The 20231-nt window shown below is 45.4% G+C and overlaps 1 protein-coding gene across 1 annotated transcript in view; it reads left to right on the top strand.

The window, feature by feature from the left end:
* Nucleotides 1-17557, top strand: part of LOC134601446 (beta-1,3-galactosyltransferase 2-like) — a 54355-nt gene extending 36798 nt beyond the window's left edge. Inside the window, exon 2 of the mRNA XM_063445935.1 lies at nucleotides 16488-17557. Coding sequence (XP_063302005.1) covers nucleotides 16525-17478 — 954 coding nt within the window. The 5' untranslated portion in view covers nucleotides 16488-16524 and the 3' untranslated portion in view covers nucleotides 17479-17557. The remainder of the gene's footprint in view (nucleotides 1-16487) is intronic.
* Nucleotides 17558-20231: the final 2674 nt, after the last annotated feature.

The raw sequence follows: 20231 nt of genomic DNA, 5'->3' as shown, positions 1-20231 counted from the left end.
TCGGAGGTGATCAGTCTCCCTTTCCTTCCCCCCGGATTCCCCTCGTCCAACAGCGTCTTCCTTAGGACGGCTTACCGGCCAGAGGCCATAGCCCGGTGCCCCACGTTCTGGGCGCCAAATTGATGTAGATTCATTTAGAAATAAACAAATATGTTTAAATGTCTATCTGTTCCTGTCCAAATCTGAGATGATTAAATTGCATATACGCAGAAGTAAGTTCACACTGACACATGCAGTTCAGGTTAAAAATAACTTCAGAAAATTTAATGGCATCTGGTTAAAAAACGGGTATGCAGACCCTTTTAAAGGCAAAATGACATCATCATTGAATATCAGATAATAACAAATAAACATCATTAATTGGATTAAATGTTAAGTGACTATGTCAGTGTCCACCCATCAATATTATTAATTGGATCAAGAACTAAGTGGTTAACTAGGTGTCCTCCCACCGGGAGGTGGTATTGTTCTGGACACGGGTGTGGACAGATGGCTCAAGCGCCATCTCTCCCAGCATGAGGCTTACTCGGTGGGAAGGGGGGCTTGAGCGTCATTTTGGGCAGTTAGTGATGTCAGACTCGTGGTCAGGTGCAGGGTTCTTTTATGAATAGAACATTTCATTAGGCCGGCGTTCTCATGGCCTTGGCCTTGGCCTTGGTTATACTTTGTTGCATGTTACAGGAGATTCAATAATTCCGGAGTCAGCTATGTCTTTATAGAAAATACAGTCTCTATTCATTACACTAAATGTTGCTGGGAAATTCTGTCATGTAATGTAGCTCAAAATGGAGGATCTGTCAGGTAATGTGGGTTAAAATGGAGTTAGTGCAAAAATTCAACACAGGTTCAATACAGGTTTTTAATAATTCTACATCACTGACACAAACATATTCTCCCCAACACTTGTCTCCTTGCACGCACTGTTGACCGGTTTATTCACTAAAGCAAGAATTCAAAGTGAATTTCAAATTTCAAGCCAAAGTATCCTAACTGGAACCATAGCTGATTTAAACATGTTTGCAGCCTGGCCAATTTGACTTTAAATGTATGTGTGTGTGTGTGTGTGTGTGCATGTGCGCGTGTGTCCAGCCCCCCTTCCTGATTTGAAAGAAAATGAAGAAATGTGTTTAAAAGCAAATTTAATTTTACTGGTAACATACAAGATAGTTCCAGTTTGTTGGTAATTTAACACAATGAAGGCGTTAAAGCATGTGTGGGATAGGCATAAGGCTATCCTAACTATAAGATAAGGCCAGGGACTAATGAAAGTATTTAGAAAATTGGGCAGACTAGATGGGCCGAATGGTTCTTATCTCCCGTCACATTCTATGTTTCTATGTAATGTCTTTTGCTAACAGTGACTATGTGGACGACAAAATCTAATTTAGGATCTAATCTTAAAGCTTGTCTCAGTAACATTGTGCAAATTCACACACACACACACACACACACACACACACAGCTATATAATATAATAAATATCTCATCTTCTGGACAGCGCAGACAAATATCTTGGTCTTATCTATGAATTAATAAATATAATTACATACACAAAGCTACACATTGATTGGAGCAAGGACGTTATTTATGAAAAAAACTTTTTTTTTTTTTTTAACAGCGTCAAAGTTACTGATTCTTGATCTCTACCGTCTTTGCAATGAGTCGAGCTCAAAGCAGGACATGAACTTTTTGTCTGTTGCCGCACGATGTATAGGGTGCTTTTATGTCACTACCACAAGCCCAAGCAGTAACTTTAGAAGTGAGATAATGTTTTGGCATCGTTATGTTACATTATAACATATAATATAAAAAAAAAATATCAAATGATCAATTCTCTTCATGATTCCTCAATCATTTTTGTGCCCTTGTCCTTTATATTTTATATACAGTCCCCCACTTGTAACAGAAGCGTCTTTCACTTTTGTATAGACATACCTGGATCTGCGTTCTCATGTCACCGTACACCAGGCCTGCACAACCTGCGGCCCCCCAGATGGTTAGAACTACAATTACCATGATCCCCTGGCTATCAGCCACGATTTCCTGGCTATCTATTTTATTCAAAAAAACATGAGCGTTGGCTATCTGTTTCATTAACTTAATCAGGGGCGTTGACTATCTGCTTAATTCAAAGAATCATAGGCTAAAGTATATTAAACCACCAAAAGTGCAGTATAGAATAAATATAAATGGAGAGGTTTTACCCTTTCACGTTCAGGTATAAAAGGTTCCTCTTGTCCTCAAACAGTATAAGCAAAAACAAAGATATAACTAAACCATAGGAATACAAAAAAAACTCATATAATAATACTGTAAGACTACTGAAAAATCCCAATTTTCAAGTTACACTCACAGGATTTCGAATAAAATCAGGCACATCACATAGAATGTAAAATGTAGATTTCGGGTATTCCGTATTTACGTCGAATTCAATTGGTCCCAGGCCACAATCTTAGTGGAATCTCTACCTGACCCAGAGAAACAACCAATGCCCTTTTACCGAAGGATTGTCCAAATCCAAAAGACTTAGTCTCTGCGAAATAAAAGCACGGGATGCTTATTGGCCCATTATGGAGAAATGTCTCTCTTGTGCTCGTCTCCCTAGCGAAACTGATTTTCCCTCAGGCACTGAATTCTGTGAGCTGCTCTGCAATAGGGCCTCAGATAAATTGGCTGATCAGGCTACCTGCATTAACGATATCACCCAAGATAAGTCTGAATCTGTGAAGAAATATCACTCCAGGTTGTCTCAAGTCTTCTCCGATCTGGGTTTCAGTATGTACAATAAAGCTCATAACCAAATGCTGTCTGCGGCCTTTGTGGCAGGCCTTAAAGAACCCATACGCAAGGCCACAACCACTTAACAGCCCGGAGAGACCGGCTGGATGCCGAAAGGGCCCACCTCAGACCAACATGGGATGAAGGAGAGGCGGACCTAATGGCCTAGAAGAAAAAAACATGCACGGACACTTGGACAGCCAGTAACTTCCACCCCACACACAACAGACATGTTCGAGCCCTAGGGACCCCACGCACCTCACGTAGGGATCTCGCTACAGTCGGGGCCTCAAGATTTAGCACCCCTGATGCTCGCGTTGGCCTTACCTCTAAGGGAGCAGAGGGTTAGAGACAATCTTACACATAGGTCCACATCCTGGGGACATATTTCATTTTGGGTGGGATACCCTGATCGGGACAGGGGTGATTTCGTTGCCAGGAGGGTTTCGGCCACGGACCCAGGAGTAAAGCCTACTCCTCCGCTCCACATTTGGGCTGTGACTCCTTGTTCCAACCTCAGACACCACTGATCCCTTGTAGACCACCTCTAGAGAAGCCGCTCTGCAGCCGGGAAGCCCGCCTTGAGTTCCTGAGCTGCCCATCCACAAAGCAATAGATGGACTCTAAGCTTAGATCCCCATCTCTGGCAAATGCGAATGACCATGGTGTTGGACTCTACTGAGAACTGATCTCATGACATGAGCCAAGGGTTTCTTGCTAATGTTCCTCTTGTGGGCTGTGGGCATGCTAAAGGCTCTCCCCGGGGGGTCCCTTGGGCTGGTCCACGGGACCCCATGGGGAGATATTTACAGGAGTGGGGATGCCGGGTAATATAGGGACCAGGGTACCGATGAGTCGAATCCAGTGCGGCCCTAGAGGCAGAGGGACCTGGGACAGGACAAGTAGGAAGGGGGAGACCTGGAGGGGGCTTATCGCAGGTCGGGCTCGTGGGCTTTGCAAGGTTAGGATCGGGTAGGTGTCCCTACAACAATAGCTGGCAGGGGCGTGCGGGGGACTATGGGGTACTCGGGAGAGCCCGGTTTAGAAATGTGGGGGTGGTGGGAACCGGAAAGGGTTTGCAGTTATGTTTGCCATTCTGTGTTCCTGAAAATACATACACTGTTTATTTCATGTTTTAAAGAGGTTTAAATTGTCTTCCAACACTATGGAAAGAGTTGCATAGGGCCGAGACGGCAGCTACTGATGCATAGAAAAGGCACGTAGCGGGTGGGTAAATACGGGATTGCACACGACCGCAGCAGACATCCTTATACTGTTCACCCAAATTAACATATGCGTCTCCATATACTAACTGACATGTGGGCTGAGTGCCCTCAGGGCCTGGAAATCACGACACTATAACTGACACATTTAGATCGGACACAGACCCCCGAGTGACTGACTCTCGTTGTACACATCATCGGGAACCACTGCGAATAACTGAATACTTAATATCCCCCAATCTTGAGTCATAGTCCCCTATCCGGGCAATCAGACACCCGGATATACTTTTCCTGCACCTTTCCCCCTACCCCAACTTTTCTCTTCTACATCTCACTTCCCTCTGCTGTTCTTTTTCATTACATAGCACACCTAAAATAATCGACCCGGCCCACCCCGGCACCCTAGACTGGCTAAATCGGGCTTCACGCCCGCCCCACTCTGGTTCTGGACTACCATACGAAACCTGAATATTCCGGAAAAATGTTCCCAACTGCTCCGAAGCCTATGGGTCGAGAGCGCCTCTATAGCCTTCCTTCAGGAAACACATTTCCGTGGCCCTGGCACTTAAAATCACAGATTCCCCTTGGGCTTTTTTGCTAAACACAATGAAGCCAGGAGAGCGGGTGTAGCCATTCTATTCGTTTACAATATACCATTCGTTTGCAAAGAGACACTCGCAGACCCACAAGGCAGATATCTCTTCCTTAAGGGGACCATAGTTAACCACAAGAACACTTTTGCATAGTCCGAATCAGAACCAACATACCAACTGGAAAAATTCAGAGAGGGGCTCTTACTGGTTGCAGGAGACATTAACATACCTCTAATACCACAAGAGGATACCTCTAGGGGAATTAGCTCTCTTCCACACCGACACATCCACCTTGCTAGGCAATTCCTAAGGCGACTGGGGCTGGCAGATTGCTGGAGGGTGGTGCACCTAGATTACAGGGACTACACGTTTTACTCCGCGGCCCACAAGCACTATAACCATATTGATTACTACTTCTTGGCACAAGAATTCCAACCCTTACTCATTCACTCAGAGATAGGGACCATGGTTAGTGACTAACGAAACTCCTGACATCCCCCATTAACAGTCTGGGAGGCACACAAATGTGTGATCAGAGGGCACTACATAAAATTTGCACGCACCACAAGAAAGCCCACACTAGACAGACGGCCTCTCTGGTTCACAAAATCACAGATCTCGAAAGGGCACATAAACGCACACTAGCAGAGGACACATTCTTCCAACTGACAGACGCACACAGACAGTTAGAAGACCTCCTAGCTCAAGGCCTTCTGCATACACTCAGAAAGTCAAATAGTTTTTTTTGAGCATTCTAACAAAATCAGGAAACTCTTGGCCCGACAGCTACGAGACAGATGGCAACTATACCATATCTACAAGATTCGACCACACAATAAAGGGGAGACCCGATTGCCAGAAGGAATCCTTTAGGCATTCCAATTGTATTATACAGAACTATATAATCTATCCCAATCACACAAAGAAGAGGCCGCGCATCAGCGGCACCACCTGGTCACAGATTTCCTTGCCCACAATGTTACAAGGACACTGTCAGTGGAGGCATTGGAGGAACTAGAACAACCACTGACTATTCAGAAGCTTACTGAAGCTCTCAAATTGTCAAAAACCTACCGGGCTTCAGGACCGGATGGCCTCCCCCTGGCATACCTCTGCACGTTTCGCTATCTTCTATTGCCGAGGCTTCAGAAAGGGATCAATGCGATCCACACAGGAGAACAGTTCCCCTCGGACTCTCTGGCTGCGGTGGTAAAAATCATACCAAAAGAGTGTAAGGACCCAGCTAGTTGCTAGAGCTATCGACCCATCACGCTCCTGAATGCGGACCTTAAATTGTTTGCAAAAGTGATGGCCCTCCGACTATCAAGGGCCCTACCGGGTCTGATCCACCCTGATCAGATGGGTTTTGTCCTAGATCAAGAGGGGTGCGATAACACCATCAGGGCCCTCAACATTATCCATGCTGCCCGGTCAAATACTAAGTCACTAGTGCTTCTCTCCACAGATGCAGAAAAGGCGTTCGACCGAATGGACTGGCATTACCTAACATCTGCACTGCAACACATGGGAATCGGACTGCTTATGCGTGCGCGGTTGCAGTCCCTATACACGACCCCCTCGGCCCGAATCCACGTCAACGGAGCACTAACCGCACCATTCCCTATTCGAAATGGGACCCACCAGGGGTGCCTTCTGTCCCCCCTTCTGTTTGCTCTTTCTCTCGAACCTTCTCTGGAGGACAGTCAGGCGGGACGGGGGTATTACGGGGTTCACCTCGGGTGGGGGAGAGCATCACGTTGCAGCATATGCAGATCATGTGCTCTTCTTTCTGGAGCAACCCAGGGTCTCCCTAGCAAACCTGCTGGAGTCTTTTAGGCAGTTCAGTCAGGTCTCCAACCTGAAATTGAACATGGACAAATCAGAGGCGCTCCACCTGTCACAAGACCCAGCTTCCACCGCACTCTTCCAGGCAGAGTTCCCCTTCACGTGGTGCACGGATAAATTGAGATACCTGGGCACTTGGCTGACACGATATCTCACCCAGCTCTACCGGCTTAACTATCTTCCTTTATTAGACACACTCCAAAAGGACATGCAATGCTGGACCCCTCAATACTTCTCGTGGTTCAGTCGGATCAACACGGTTAAGATGAATGTCTTACTGCGTGTATTATACCTATTCCAAACCATCCCGATCACCATCCCTATGACATTCTATAGTATCCTAACCACGGCGATACGGAAGTTCATGTGGAACCATCGCCAGACCAGACATCAGCAGGTTCTCCTGGAACTACCCAAGTCGGCTGGGGGGGTGGGTCTACCATCAATTGTAACGTGCTACCATGCTGTCCACCTGCATAAATGCCTAGACTGGCACACACACCCAGTAAAGAAGCTATGGGTGTTAGCACTTGCACCACTGGTGCACACCTAACCAGCTTCAACCCATCACTGCGTTGATACAGGACAGACCACCGACCCCATTGGAACAGTTCCAATACCACTAAGTGAAAACATACTATGGGTCCCTAACTGGTCGAGGACAGATACACAGTTCGAGATGCTTTGTGCAAGGAGGGAACAAGTCTCAAAGGGCATCTCTACCATGTACAGTCTGCTTATGTCCAATAGAGGTGAAATAACACTCGGGTACACAAGTAGATGGGAGAGGGACAGTGGAGTCACCCTCTCAGATCAGGAATGGGCTAAAATCTTAACCATCACCCACAAATGCTCCATTAGCTCTAAGTTCCAGGAAATGAGCTACAAGTTGCTAACATTCTGGTACCGGGCGGCAAACGAATGAACGCAGATATCTTACCTTATCTTATCTTATCTTAGGTATGCTGGCGATGTAGACAGGACAGGGGGACCGGCCTCCACATATGGTGGTCCTGCCCTGCTATTGCTCCCTACTGGCAGATGATACATACTAAAATACAAGAAATCACGGGCACCACCCTAGCATTTCAACCTCTGACAATGCTGTTGCACCACACCACAACAACATTGAAACACTACAAACAATTACTGACCCTCCCACTGCTAACCGCAGCTAAATCCCTGATCCCAGTACATTGGAAACAGACAGATGTCCACACCCTCCAGCAATGGGTAGCCAAGGTCAATGAAATACACAATATGGACCCCCTGGCTCTTATACATCTCTGGGGCCCATACAGGAGGGCAAGCCCAATAGGGATCCTCCAATGGACGGGATGCTGGGAGGGGTACCGGGGGGTGGTGGGGTGAGGGGACGGAGGAAGGCAGCTACCAACATAAAAGCTCCTCAATTCTTCTTTACCATTCTCCTCCTCTCTTCCCCCCTTTTCTCCTCTCTAGCTGTTTCCCCACTAACATTGATCTCCCCCTTACCCTGGCCACTTTCCGCGTTATTCGCAATTGACTGCTCCCCCAACTTGTATAACTCCGCAGCCGTGATACACAACATGGGCACAAAGACTGATAAGGAAGGTTAACCAGTCCACGACTAAACTTGTAGCTACAAACGTAATTTTATCACATGACAGGAGGCTTCCTATTTTGCATAACTCTCTTTACTAAACTCCACAGCAGTAAAGAAAGTGAAAACATTTAAACCAATCAAAATGCAAAACAGGGAGTATATAGTCCCAGTGAACAGGCTCCTCCCCCTCTTTCTTTACTGCTCCATCGCAGACAGGTCAGAGTTTTTGGCTCTTCCCTTATTACTTCATAATTTATATATATGTTTTTTCATTGATATTGCGCCTTATATACTTTATTTATATACTTTATTTCTTATTATCTTATTTACCTATTCTACTTCTATTTGTGTTCCTGTATTTTACTCCCTATTCTCCTTTGCTGGGACTGTTAGGCTGTATCCTCCCTACTCCCAGCAACCTCGCTTCCGTTTTTCCCTTTCCCCGCTATTTTTTTCCGCCCTCGGGCGGCCCTAGGGTTTTTTACTTTGCCAACTGCTTTAGCCTTCTATCGGCTCACTTTCACTCAGTTTCCCGCGGCTTGGCTCCAGCCGCGGCTACCCTCGCGGCGGCCATCTTTAATCCCGCATCTCGCGAGATTACGGATGCCATCTTGTAAGTGCCGCGAGGGACACACACAGGAGCGCCCTTAACGGAATTTTGTCGAAATACTTACTCAGAGGTCAGTTAAGCTTAAAGCTGTTAAAGCTGTAGTTTAACCTGTGCCTGCTTGGGGTGCTGCCCTTAAATTGTGCTGCTACAGAGGTCGCTTTGTGGCCACCTCTACAACCTGGGTGAGGCCCAGAACAAAAAATCCCAACTAGTGGTTTTGTATCCTGCCCTGCTGGGGCTATTATTCTACTATAATTTCTGGCACTATACCCTGCTGCGGTGATTTCTGCCACAGCTCACCTTGGTCACAGACCCTGCTGAAGGTATAACCTTCTCCTACATACCACTACATACCCTGCTGGGGTATTACATATTTACAACCCTGATGGGGTTATTTGGTTTCCTCCTCAAACCATTATCATACCTTTTATAAACCCTGCTGGGGTCATTTGTACGCTGCTGGGGTCCGCATAACGATATTAAAACAGCTTATTACTGTCTAATACAGCATACTGACCTCTATCATACGCCCTGTGCCAAACACATATTCAGGCATTATGGAGACCTCTCAGACAACAGAGCTCCAAAACATGGTAAACGAGGCCGTATCCACCTCCATGGAGAAAGTTCTCTCCAAAATGATGGCCTCTGGTCCAGACAAGAGGAAACCATCAAAAACCCACACAGCCCTCTGACGAACCAGAATCACGCAAGAGCCCAGAAACTTTCACGGGCACACGCCATTGGAAAGGCGAAAAGGGTCTCCAAAACCCTAACAAAGGCAAAACCCCCGCTAAACGCACTAAACCCGCTATAGCCACCGCCCCGAACCCACAACACGAGTACTCTTCAGAAGAAGAAGAATCTCACGCTAAACCCATGGCCATCTTAGACGAATGGCAAGCGGACGAGTCAGATTCCAAAGAAGACGTTTGGGATTCAGATTCAGGATCCCAATCCTTCTTTCCACAACACACGTTCACGGGAGAACCCCAAGAACCAGACAACCCCGCAAGAAGACAAAGACACCATATTCGACACCCACGCTCAAGCGACTGGACACCACCCGACCACTTAGCGAGGTTCATGCACCTCTGGTTACGGAAGTCCATGGACAAGACAGTCCGCAACCGCTTAAGGTCGGAATGCCCACGACCATTTCTACCTGACCACTTTGTGGACACTCCAGAATTCGACCAGGTGATGACCTCCTTTATGTCGCGAGGTGGCCGCGACCCACGCAAAGGTGCGGAGAAAGGGTTCAGAGGGGTACAGGATAAACTTCTGGATTCTGTGGGACCATTATCCAGAATTATGTATTTAGCCGACGATGCCCTAGCCAAAGCCGATCAATTTGACGCTACTATGGTGCGAGAATGGGCGCATGATGTGCGGGAATGGGCACAAAGGTGCTTCTGTTTTGTGGGTAATGCCAATGTCGCCTTATCATCTGAGCGACGTAAAGCAGCACTTCTCCGCATTGACGGGAAATTGGTGGAGTTGGGCACCAAGGAACTAGGTCCTATGGCACAGGGCAAGCTCTTTGGAGAACCTTTCCTAAAAGAGCTAAGCAGACACGTAAACGTCTACGCATCCTTAACCCCTTAAGGACACATGACGTGTGTGACATGTCATGATTCCCTTTTATTCCAGAAGTTTGGTCCTTAAGGGGTTAAACAAGGCTCAGACATCAATGCGTAGAGTCTTCAGACAAAACCCTTCCAGGGGTGTTTTTGGACGGGCTGGCCGCCAAAGGGGCCGTGCTGCCAGCCGCTTCTGGCCATCAGGCCCCCGCTCTACGAGACCCCAACCTTTTTACCCAGAGGTGGGATATCGCCCATACTCCTACACTCGAGGCGCAGACAGAGGTCAAAGACCACGCACCCGAGGCAGAGCTCGTTTTTCCTCAGATAAGCAACCATTTCACTAATTTTTCTCCTCCAATACATACAGCAGGTCGCATATCCCTTTTCTTTCAGGAATGGACCTCCATCTCCACGGACGCATGGGTCCTTCAGACAGTACAAGGCTACATCATAGACTTCGTAGACCAACCTCGACAGACGGAACTACCACGTCCCATCCACGGCTCAAGGATAGACACCTCTCTCATCGACGACGAACTTCAAACCCTATACTCGAAAGGCGCGATCGAACCCGCCTACGACCCTCAAGGTTTCTTCAGCAACATCTTCTTGGTAAAGAAGAAAACGGGAGATCTACGGCCCGTCATAAACCTATGACAACTCAACGAATACGTCACTTACAACCACTTCAAGATGGAAGGCATACATCTTCTACGAGACCTGCTACAAGACAAGGATTGGTTCACGAGACTAGACCTCAAGGACGCTTACCTATCAGTTCCCGTCCACCAATCCTGCAGACAATATCTTTGTTTCCATTGGCAAGGCCTTCCGTGGCAATTCACGTGCCTCCCCTTCGGCCTCAGTTCGGCCCCATGGTGTTTCACCAAACTGATGAAGCCCGTGGTCGCACACCTTCGAGTGCAAGGAATTCGTTGCATCATATACCTGGACGACCTCCTGCTGTTCTGCTCAGACAGACTCAGACTGATACATCACACACGGTATACCACGGATCTCCTGTCATCCCTGGGCTTCATAGTGAACTTTCAGAAATCGGCTATCTGCCCATCACAAACTGTACAATTTCTGGGATTCGAGATAGATTCCATCTCTAGCACCCTACGGCTACCGACAGCGAAAATCTCAGCCATTCGCAAGGAATTACGCAGGGCCATCCGCTGCCACACCATTCCACTCCGCGCCCTCGCACACATTGTGGGACTTCTCTCTGCTTCCATTCAAGCTATATTCCCCGGTCCACTTCACTACCGGGCGATGCAACGTCTCAAAGCTTCCTTCCTCAGGGAAAACCCCTCTTACGATCAGCCGGTCCCGATGACAGAGGAAGTCAGAGACGAACTCAGATGGTGGCTGGACAGCATGGAGGCGTGGAACGGCCGAGCCATCTTCGGAAAGGCTCCCGACATAATATTAGAATCAGACGCCAGCCTCTGGGGATGGGGCGCGAGGAGCGAAAATATATCGACAGGAGGCGCCTGGACATCCCAAGACCTCAACTTACATATAAACTGCCTAGAACTCCTAGCCGGGTCTTTCGCTATCCGAAGCCTAGCGAAGGACAAGTCGGATTGCTGCATCCTCCTCCGGATGGACAACATCTCCGCAGTCCGCTACATCAACCGCCTAAGCGGAGCCCGCTCCCGTCTCCTGTCGGAAATAACGAAAAATCTTCAACTTCTGCCTACCCCGCAACATCTCCCTCACGGCAGAATACCTCCCAGGAGAGACAAACCTCACAGCGGATTGGTTCTCACGCCACTGGCGGGACACCAGCGACTGGAAACTGGATCCACAAATCTTCAACCACATCGCGGAACACATAGGACCACTCCACCTGGACTTATTTGCGTCCCGCAACAACAGACAAACGAAATTATACTTCAGCTGGCTCCCAGACCTGGAGAGCGCAGCAGTGGACGCATTTCTACAACCATGGCCGATCACGGGAGCCTACGCCTTCCCTCCTTTCGCCATGATAGCGAGGACCATACACTACCTGAAGAACCAGCAAACCTCGCTAGTACTCATCACTCCACTATGGAGGGGACAACCATGGTTCCCAGATCTCCTAGCTCTATCATGCAACGATCCTCTCCTACTACCTCATCATCAGTACATTCTCACAGATCCAAAAGGCAACCCTCATCCTCGACAATTGCCTCCATCTGGTGGCTTGGACGCTTTCAGGGGCTCCTGGCAAGTCGGCGAACTATCGCAGGCTGCTAAGGAACTACTATGGGACTCATGGGCCCCCGGAACCAGAAGATGCTACCTATCCGCTTGGAATTCCTGGTCCACTTGGTGTCTGGAACGAAACTTCGATCCATTTACGGCCACTATTCCAACCATCTTGAACTTCCTATCCCACCTATTCTCATTAGGCCGATCCTACAGATCACTAAACGTAATCCGTTCAGCTATTTCAGCGGCCCATGTCCCCATACAAGGGATCCCGGTTGGTAAGGACCCACTCGTATGTCGACTCCTGAGAGGCATTCGATTACAACGCCCCCCAGGGCCGAAATATTCTCAATTCTGGGACGTCGACGTAATCCTCCGATTCCTGAGAGACTGGCCAACTAGCGACAGACTCTCCCTCCGTCAACTATCAGCGAAACTCACAGTCTTGCTTTGCCTGGTCTCCTTCTGCAGGGTGTCAGACATTCGAGCACTGTACATAGACGCTTTCTCAATCTCCCCTGAAGGAGTTACATTCCGGATATCTCGTCGCACTAAGACGGACTCCACATCTGTGTTTTATCCTTTCTTCCCCACAGATCCACAACTCTGCGTCGTCTCCACTCTACAACAATACGTGGAAACTACCCTACCACTCCGGTCTTCACCATCAGGTCAACTCCTAGTGTCATATGTTAGACCACATGTCCCCATCACTACCACCACCCTAGCAAGATGGGTTCGCTGGCTAGTATCGCTAGCCGGCGTTGACACTACGTTTGGAGCCCACTCTGTGCACGGAGCAGCAATATCCTCAGCCTTCATGGCGGGCGCCTCCCTAACGGATATCCTACGCTCCGCAGATTGGTCTAGAGAATCTACATTTCGCACCTTCTATTTCCGACCGAACTCCGGTGCGGCTATGTCTCTTATTCTACAGCGTTAAAAATGCAAAATAGGAAGCCTCCTGTCATGTGATAAAATTGAAGATTATGCTAGCGCTAGTGTACTTATAATCTTAATTTTAATAATGACAGGAGGCGAGTATTTTCCCACCCTTCCCACCCGGAGGAGGGGAACTACTCTGTTCATAGTTTTGTCTACATCTTTCCTTTCCCGTTTTTCTCCTGTCTCCTTGAACTAATACGTTAGGCTTAATGTATCCACTGTTATCATCAGCCTATTTAACTACTAGTAGATTATACTCTGAATACGCAAATTATATTAGTGCAATGTTATCCGATGGATCACTGTCATGACTACAAACAGTTTCAAGACCGGTGCCTAACCTTCTCATATTCTCTTTTCAGTTTAACTTCGCAAAAATTTGGAACATCTATGACATAACCATAGGATTACGGTTCATAATTTAAAGACCAAAGACCCTATTGGACGCTTCACCCTTTGGTGCCTGTTTCTACTCAAGCCAAGAAGTTCATCACTCCCGTTAGAGACCACTACTGATGTTCGTTACAGACTTTATCGTCAATCTTCTTCCCTGTTCCGATGTCGCTCCGAAAGAGGGGGAGGAGCCTGTTCACTGGGACTATATACTCCCTGTTTTGCATTTTGATTGGTTTAAATGTTTTCACTTTCTTTACTGCTGTGGAGTTTAGTAAAGAGAGTTATGCAAAATACTCGCCTCCTGTCATTATTAAAATTAAGATTATAAGTACACTAGCGCTAGCATAATCTTCAATTGAAACTCGATGATGAGGACCCAACCCCCTTTTAGGGATATGCTCCATGTCTGCAAAGACAAGACCTAATGTAACCAATGCAACAATTGACAACTGTAGACAAACACAGAATAACACGCACGCAAAACATTTACTAGACACAAGACAGCGAACAAAGACCACAAACACCCTTTAGACGGAAAGAAGTTTCGTATTATTTCGAGCAATAAGCACACGGTTACAGGAAGGTGTCTATGCCATCCGAGGCCTAAATGCTTTGTCATTGCGAATATACTTCTACTATGCTGATATCCTGTGCTGAAAAGAAAACAATGTAAAATGAAGACACAAAATGTTAATAAAGATTGTCAAAAACAAAACAAAAAACATTTAATACTAAACAATTAACATACACACACGTGCACCTATAATGGGCACAGGGTGACTTAAACATAAGAGTCATACAGGAACCTAATTGAAGTGCCCATCGTGTGCTACCATCACAATAAGCTTTTTAAATAACTTAATATTTTGGGATAAACTTTTAAAATGATTGTTTCAAAATATAAAAAAAATATGTTTTATATATATATATATCAATAATATCAAAGCATCACAATATTAAGACTTTTTTTTATATTAAATCATTTTAAAAGTTTATCCAATAATATTATATCTAGGCATTAGTGTTGGTACTCTATTTCTTTTATTGCATGTCTCAGCATCTTCGTTTTGGTCTTTCTCACTTCCACCAGCAATCCTCAGCAGGTTTTACTATACGAATATTAGCCAATCTCCACTTTGTCTCTCCAAGTCTCCTTTTTTCAGTTCTCCCTGCCTACCTTTTCCCATGAGATACACTAGTAGCCTTCATGCAGTAATATCCACTACAACTGCCTGTGTTTTTATCTGTTTCTCTGCAGTCTCCGTGGGAAAGAGTTTCCCATGACTCACTACTGCCCTACAATGGCCGGCATTAAATTAAATTAAAATACCAACACAGGAAGTAAAACAATTTGGCATCAGTCCGGTCAGTGAGTAAAACATACAGCAATATGTGCGGCAGTGAATCTTAAACATAATATGACTTGGGGGAGAACTGGACCCATCTCAACCCCCTCACAAGTTTATCTGAGGTGTAGGATGTGTCTTCCCATCACTTCCTACATACATGCTTTACATCAAATAAAAAGATTATGGGCCTTTGTCCTGAGTTTGACTTTGCCTATTGGCCTCAGAAAGGGTGCCTGAATTACTGGCTGGCCAACCTGGCATGAATACCCACCAGGCTCCCTGTCAATCTTTCAGGCTGGCAAACCTAGGGCAGACCCTGCAGGAAGCACTGTTTACCTGCTCTCCACATGGTCCCAGTGCCCTGAACATAGAGCATGCACATCTAATGATAAACTCACGATATGCTTGTTGGTGTAAGTTGCAGAACGAAACCTTCCTTATCACAGGTATACACATAATCTCAGCCTCTAGAGCACTGAGTGAGCTGCTAATAATTCACAACCTGGCTGCAGACAGTCAGAGTAACAACAAACAGGTAGTGATATCCTTACTATACGTCTCTTTGAGTGTCCTCTCCTTCTAATGCAGGTTGTCTTGTTGTTCAGATCATTCAGTACTGTCAGTGGCCGAGCTGTGTGGATACATTTAATAAGGAAGTATTTTTCTGGAGTGAGGGGGCGTGACTGAAGAGGCAGGCCTATGGTGCAGCACTTTGCAAAACAATTATTTATATTATGCTGAAACTTTAAAGGCTTGACAAAGCATAAAAATTATACATATTCACGAAGCCAAAACCAAAACCAAAAATCAGTTGCATTAAAGTTGTAATAGTGACTGTAGGGTCCCCGGCTGTTCCCACCTCCTATAACCTCCGATCCAGTACTAGCACGATATTTATCATACCGCAATACAAAAATAAAGTGCCTCGACCCTAATTTTCCTACAGAGCACCACAATTATGGGATAACCTCAGAGACTCCGTCAAATCTTCATTCAATCCAAAATCTTTTAATAGATCTATGGCTATATACTTCAGCACAGAATGCACCTGTCATGGTTGAGTATATTTAGTACATGTTATGTATTAAATGTATACATGTGTGTATGTGTTTATATATATATATATATATATATATATATATATGCGCTGGATCTTGTGTATTGTGTATATATATTTATAGTTTGTATATTGTATTTTTGTAATATTGTATCCTATTGTAACAATGCAATCTTTTTTGGACCCAAGACATACTTGAAAATGAGAGAAATCTCAATGTATCCTTCCTAGTAAAATATTGAATAAATAAATATATTGTGATGCATGCCACTTGGAAAAGTCACATTAATGCAACTTCTTGTTCTTCTTTTATAGAAATACTTTAAGTAAGATCTTCCAAGAACTCCTGTTAATGGATTTGCCTCCGAAATGTACCAGAACTGGTATTGTTGTTCTGTCCTGGCTGCTGATAATTCTGATTGTGTCTCTGAGCTATAATACGAATATAAATAAAGGCACTGCCGGTCCCATTACTATACAACCTGTTTTAGTATATAGCTCAGGTCACTATCTCATAGAAGAGAACACAAAGTGCGCCGGAGGTCCACCTTTTCTGATGTTGCTCATCCCTTCAAGTCCACAAGACGCCCTCATCAGAGATGTCTTAAGGAAAACTTGGGCCAATGAAAACTTGGTCGATGGGATCTCAATCAAGAGACTTTTTCTTTTGGGAAGTTCATCAAACACTAATGTCCAAGAGGAAGTGAAAAGAGAAAGTGAGGTCTTCCATGATATTATCCAGCAGGATTTCTTAGATTCCTACAACAATCTAACACTCAAGACTTTGATGGGCATAGAGTGGATTAGCCGACTATGCCCAAATGTTAGTTATGTTATGAAGATAGATAGTGACATGTTTTTAAACCCTTGGTTTTTGGTTCAACACATTTTGCAGCCACAGAAACCAGCCAAGGTTGGATTCTTCAGTGGATTGGTTGTGGAGAAGGCTATTCCCTACAGAAACAAAAACAGTAAATGGTACATGCCAACCTCCATGTACTCCAAAACCCACTACCCACCATATTGTTCTGGTACAGGTTACATCTTCTCCGGAGACTTGGCAGATAAAATAAACACAGCAAAAGAGAGCATACCCTTATTCCCGTATGAAGATGTCTTTGTGGGCATATGTTTGGAGATAATAGGGGTAAAGATCTCCAGGCCTTTGGGAGCTTGGTTTGTAGGAGAGAGGATTCGCTATAACCGATGCCAATTTGCAAAGCTTGTTATGGTACATCATTATGGTCCAGATGAACTGTTGAAGCTCTGGCCGGATTTCACTGAGGCTGTAAAGACCTGTACTTAATTTATATGTCATGTTAGTTGCACATATATCTTAATAACTTTGGTACACATAGCCCAGGAAACAAATAATTAATATATAAATATAGAGAAGGTGCTGTTGCATGTAAATGCTCACTTCCTAATAAGTTTAATTTTAATTTTAATTATCATGATATAACATAATGGATGGGGGCATGTTTTCTTTGGCGTGGTTTTGAGGCGGGGTCAACATTTCATCCTTGGACCCAGGCAGTACAATGTTTTGGACCAGCCTTCCTCCCAACTGTCCTGATTCTGGTTTGACAGTCCAGATTTTTGGGTCCTGTCCGGCCATCTTGACGTAGTTCCCTGGCGTCACACACTTTTGGGGACACCGGGGCATTTTCTTCCACAGCAAGCACAGTGCATGCATAAAGGAGCAGACCCATCCATTTTCTGGGTGGATCTGTCCCTTTTGGGGTGGAGCCAGTAATTGGATCATGCCACCGGCCCCGCCTCTTTATCCCCTTCCCACCACATCCTGATTCTCCAAACGCCGGAGGTGAAAGGTTGTTTGTTTTGTAAAATCTACAAAGATTGGTGCATACAATACAATACAGCAGATTATTGAGGCCAAAACTATCAAATGCATTATATACATTATATGTGTATGAGGCCAAAACTAGTCAGGTTCTTTCTATATATTGGACCGGTTAAAAAAAATCACTCTCTCTATACGCAGGTAGTATAGGTATATAGATGAATAATAATTATAATGAAAAAATATTTGGTACTCCTACTATGTCTCTAGGCTGTAAGCTCGTATGAGCAGGGTCCTCATCTACCTATTGTTCCTGTAACATTTTGTAATTGTCTCATTTATTGTAAAAATCTCCCCCTTTCATAATATTGTAAAGCGCTGCGGAATATGCTGGTGATATATAAATACCAATAATAATAATATAGAGGTTTGCACAGAAAGAACAAATTTGTTTTATTTTATTTTTTATCTTTTCATTTTTGCTTTGTAAAATCAATTAGCAGCATACTGATGTATCCCTGTTTCAAAGGCCTGTGGTTCATATTGAAAAATATTGAATATTGAAATATAAACCGGGCAATAATCAGAAATTTTGAGGTTTTTCACTAAAGTGAGAAATCACAGTGAATTTCACATTTAAGGCCAGGATAGCTGAATGGAAAGCATTGCTAATTTAGAGAATGTTTCCAGTTTGGATTTTTTAACCTTAAACATTGCAGGTAAGAAACCATTTTCAAGGTGCATTCCGAGACAGAAATTAATAACTGATCGTCTAGTGAACGAAAAGGACACCCCAACTTGCTGAAGTTCATTAGGGGTTTACCGCACGCACTGCTTGTCCCAATTCATAAACATATCAGTTTCAAGAGAAATCTGCTCTTTTTTTGAAGTAATTTGGAAAAAAACTCCATGGCAATTAAGCGCACAGCCAGGATGGCTTCCTGATTCACTCAGCTTGAACAATTAGTATAATTCTGCCCTATAAGAAGCATTCTGCTGGTTGATCACCACATTTGCAGCAATTTCTGAACATACCCCAGGTAAGGGAGAGCCTCTGGACAAAAATGCTCCACTGGGAAGTTGAGCAGAGCATTGTCAAGAGAGAACTTGCCACTAGAAAAACTAGCTTTTTTTTGTTTTACGCAGAAGGGCACTAGGCATAGATGAAATTACAGGAACACTCCAAACATTAAAAAGGAATAATGCTTTTTTAATGTTGGCGTGTTCCTTTAAGAAAGGAATATTGGCAGAGCCAGGGCAACCATAAGACGGCACAGTCTTAGGGTGCACTGGCCCGGGGGGCGCAAAGTCTAGGTGACTGGCAGGAGGAGAGTTTCCAGCGCTCCCCCGCCTAGCATGGCGGGTTGGACTGTGGTAAAGGATCTTCTATATCTACCCGGTTTGACAGGAAGTGTTCACTGAGAGCAACAAGCAACTTCCTGTCACACCGGGTAGAGGATTTAGAAGATCCTCTACCACAGTCCACTTGGCCATGTTACAAGGAGGTAAGCTGGCATTGTAGAAGTGGAGAGGGGGGAAAAGATACATAAAGGAATTGGCAATAGGGGAGATTAAGAGATGAACAGATGGGACTGAGGAAGGAAAAAGAGACATAGGGGAGAAAGAGAAAAGGTGCTGGAGGAAAGAGACACACAAAAAGGGCTGGGCAAGAAAGCTATACACAGAGGAGCTGGGAAATAGGAGAAAGACACACACAAAAGGGGCTGGGAGGAAAGAAACATACATATGGAGCATGACAGATGCATAAAAGGGGATGTAGAGAGAAAGATACAAAGGGGTTGAAGGACAGACACACAGAAGGGCAGCTAGAGTTGGGGAGAAAATGACACACAAATAAGGCTGGAGAAAGAGACACACAGAGGGCAGTGGTGTATCCTGGTTTTGTGCTGCCCTAGGCAGGACAAAACTCAGGCGCCCCCCTCCCGCGCGCCACCCCCACCCAACCCTCCCCCCCCCCCGCGCCACCCCCACCCAACCCTCCCCCCCGCGCCACCCCCACCCAACCCTTCCCCTGTCCCGCCTTCTAAATACACACACACACACATTCACTGACAGATACGCATACACTAGCTAACAGAAACACACACACTAACAGACACACTCACACTCACTAACAGACACACACTAACAGACACACACTCAGACACACACACACTAACAGACACACACACACACTAACAGACATACACACACACTAACAGACATTCACACACACACTAACACACATACACACA

This window comes from Pelobates fuscus, chromosome 3 (genome assembly GCF_036172605.1).
Source record: "Pelobates fuscus isolate aPelFus1 chromosome 3, aPelFus1.pri, whole genome shotgun sequence".
Classification (NCBI taxonomy): domain Eukaryota; kingdom Metazoa; phylum Chordata; class Amphibia; order Anura; family Pelobatidae; genus Pelobates; species Pelobates fuscus.
The sequence above is the reverse complement of the archived record's forward strand: the minus strand, read 5'-3'. Positions and strand labels throughout refer to the sequence as shown.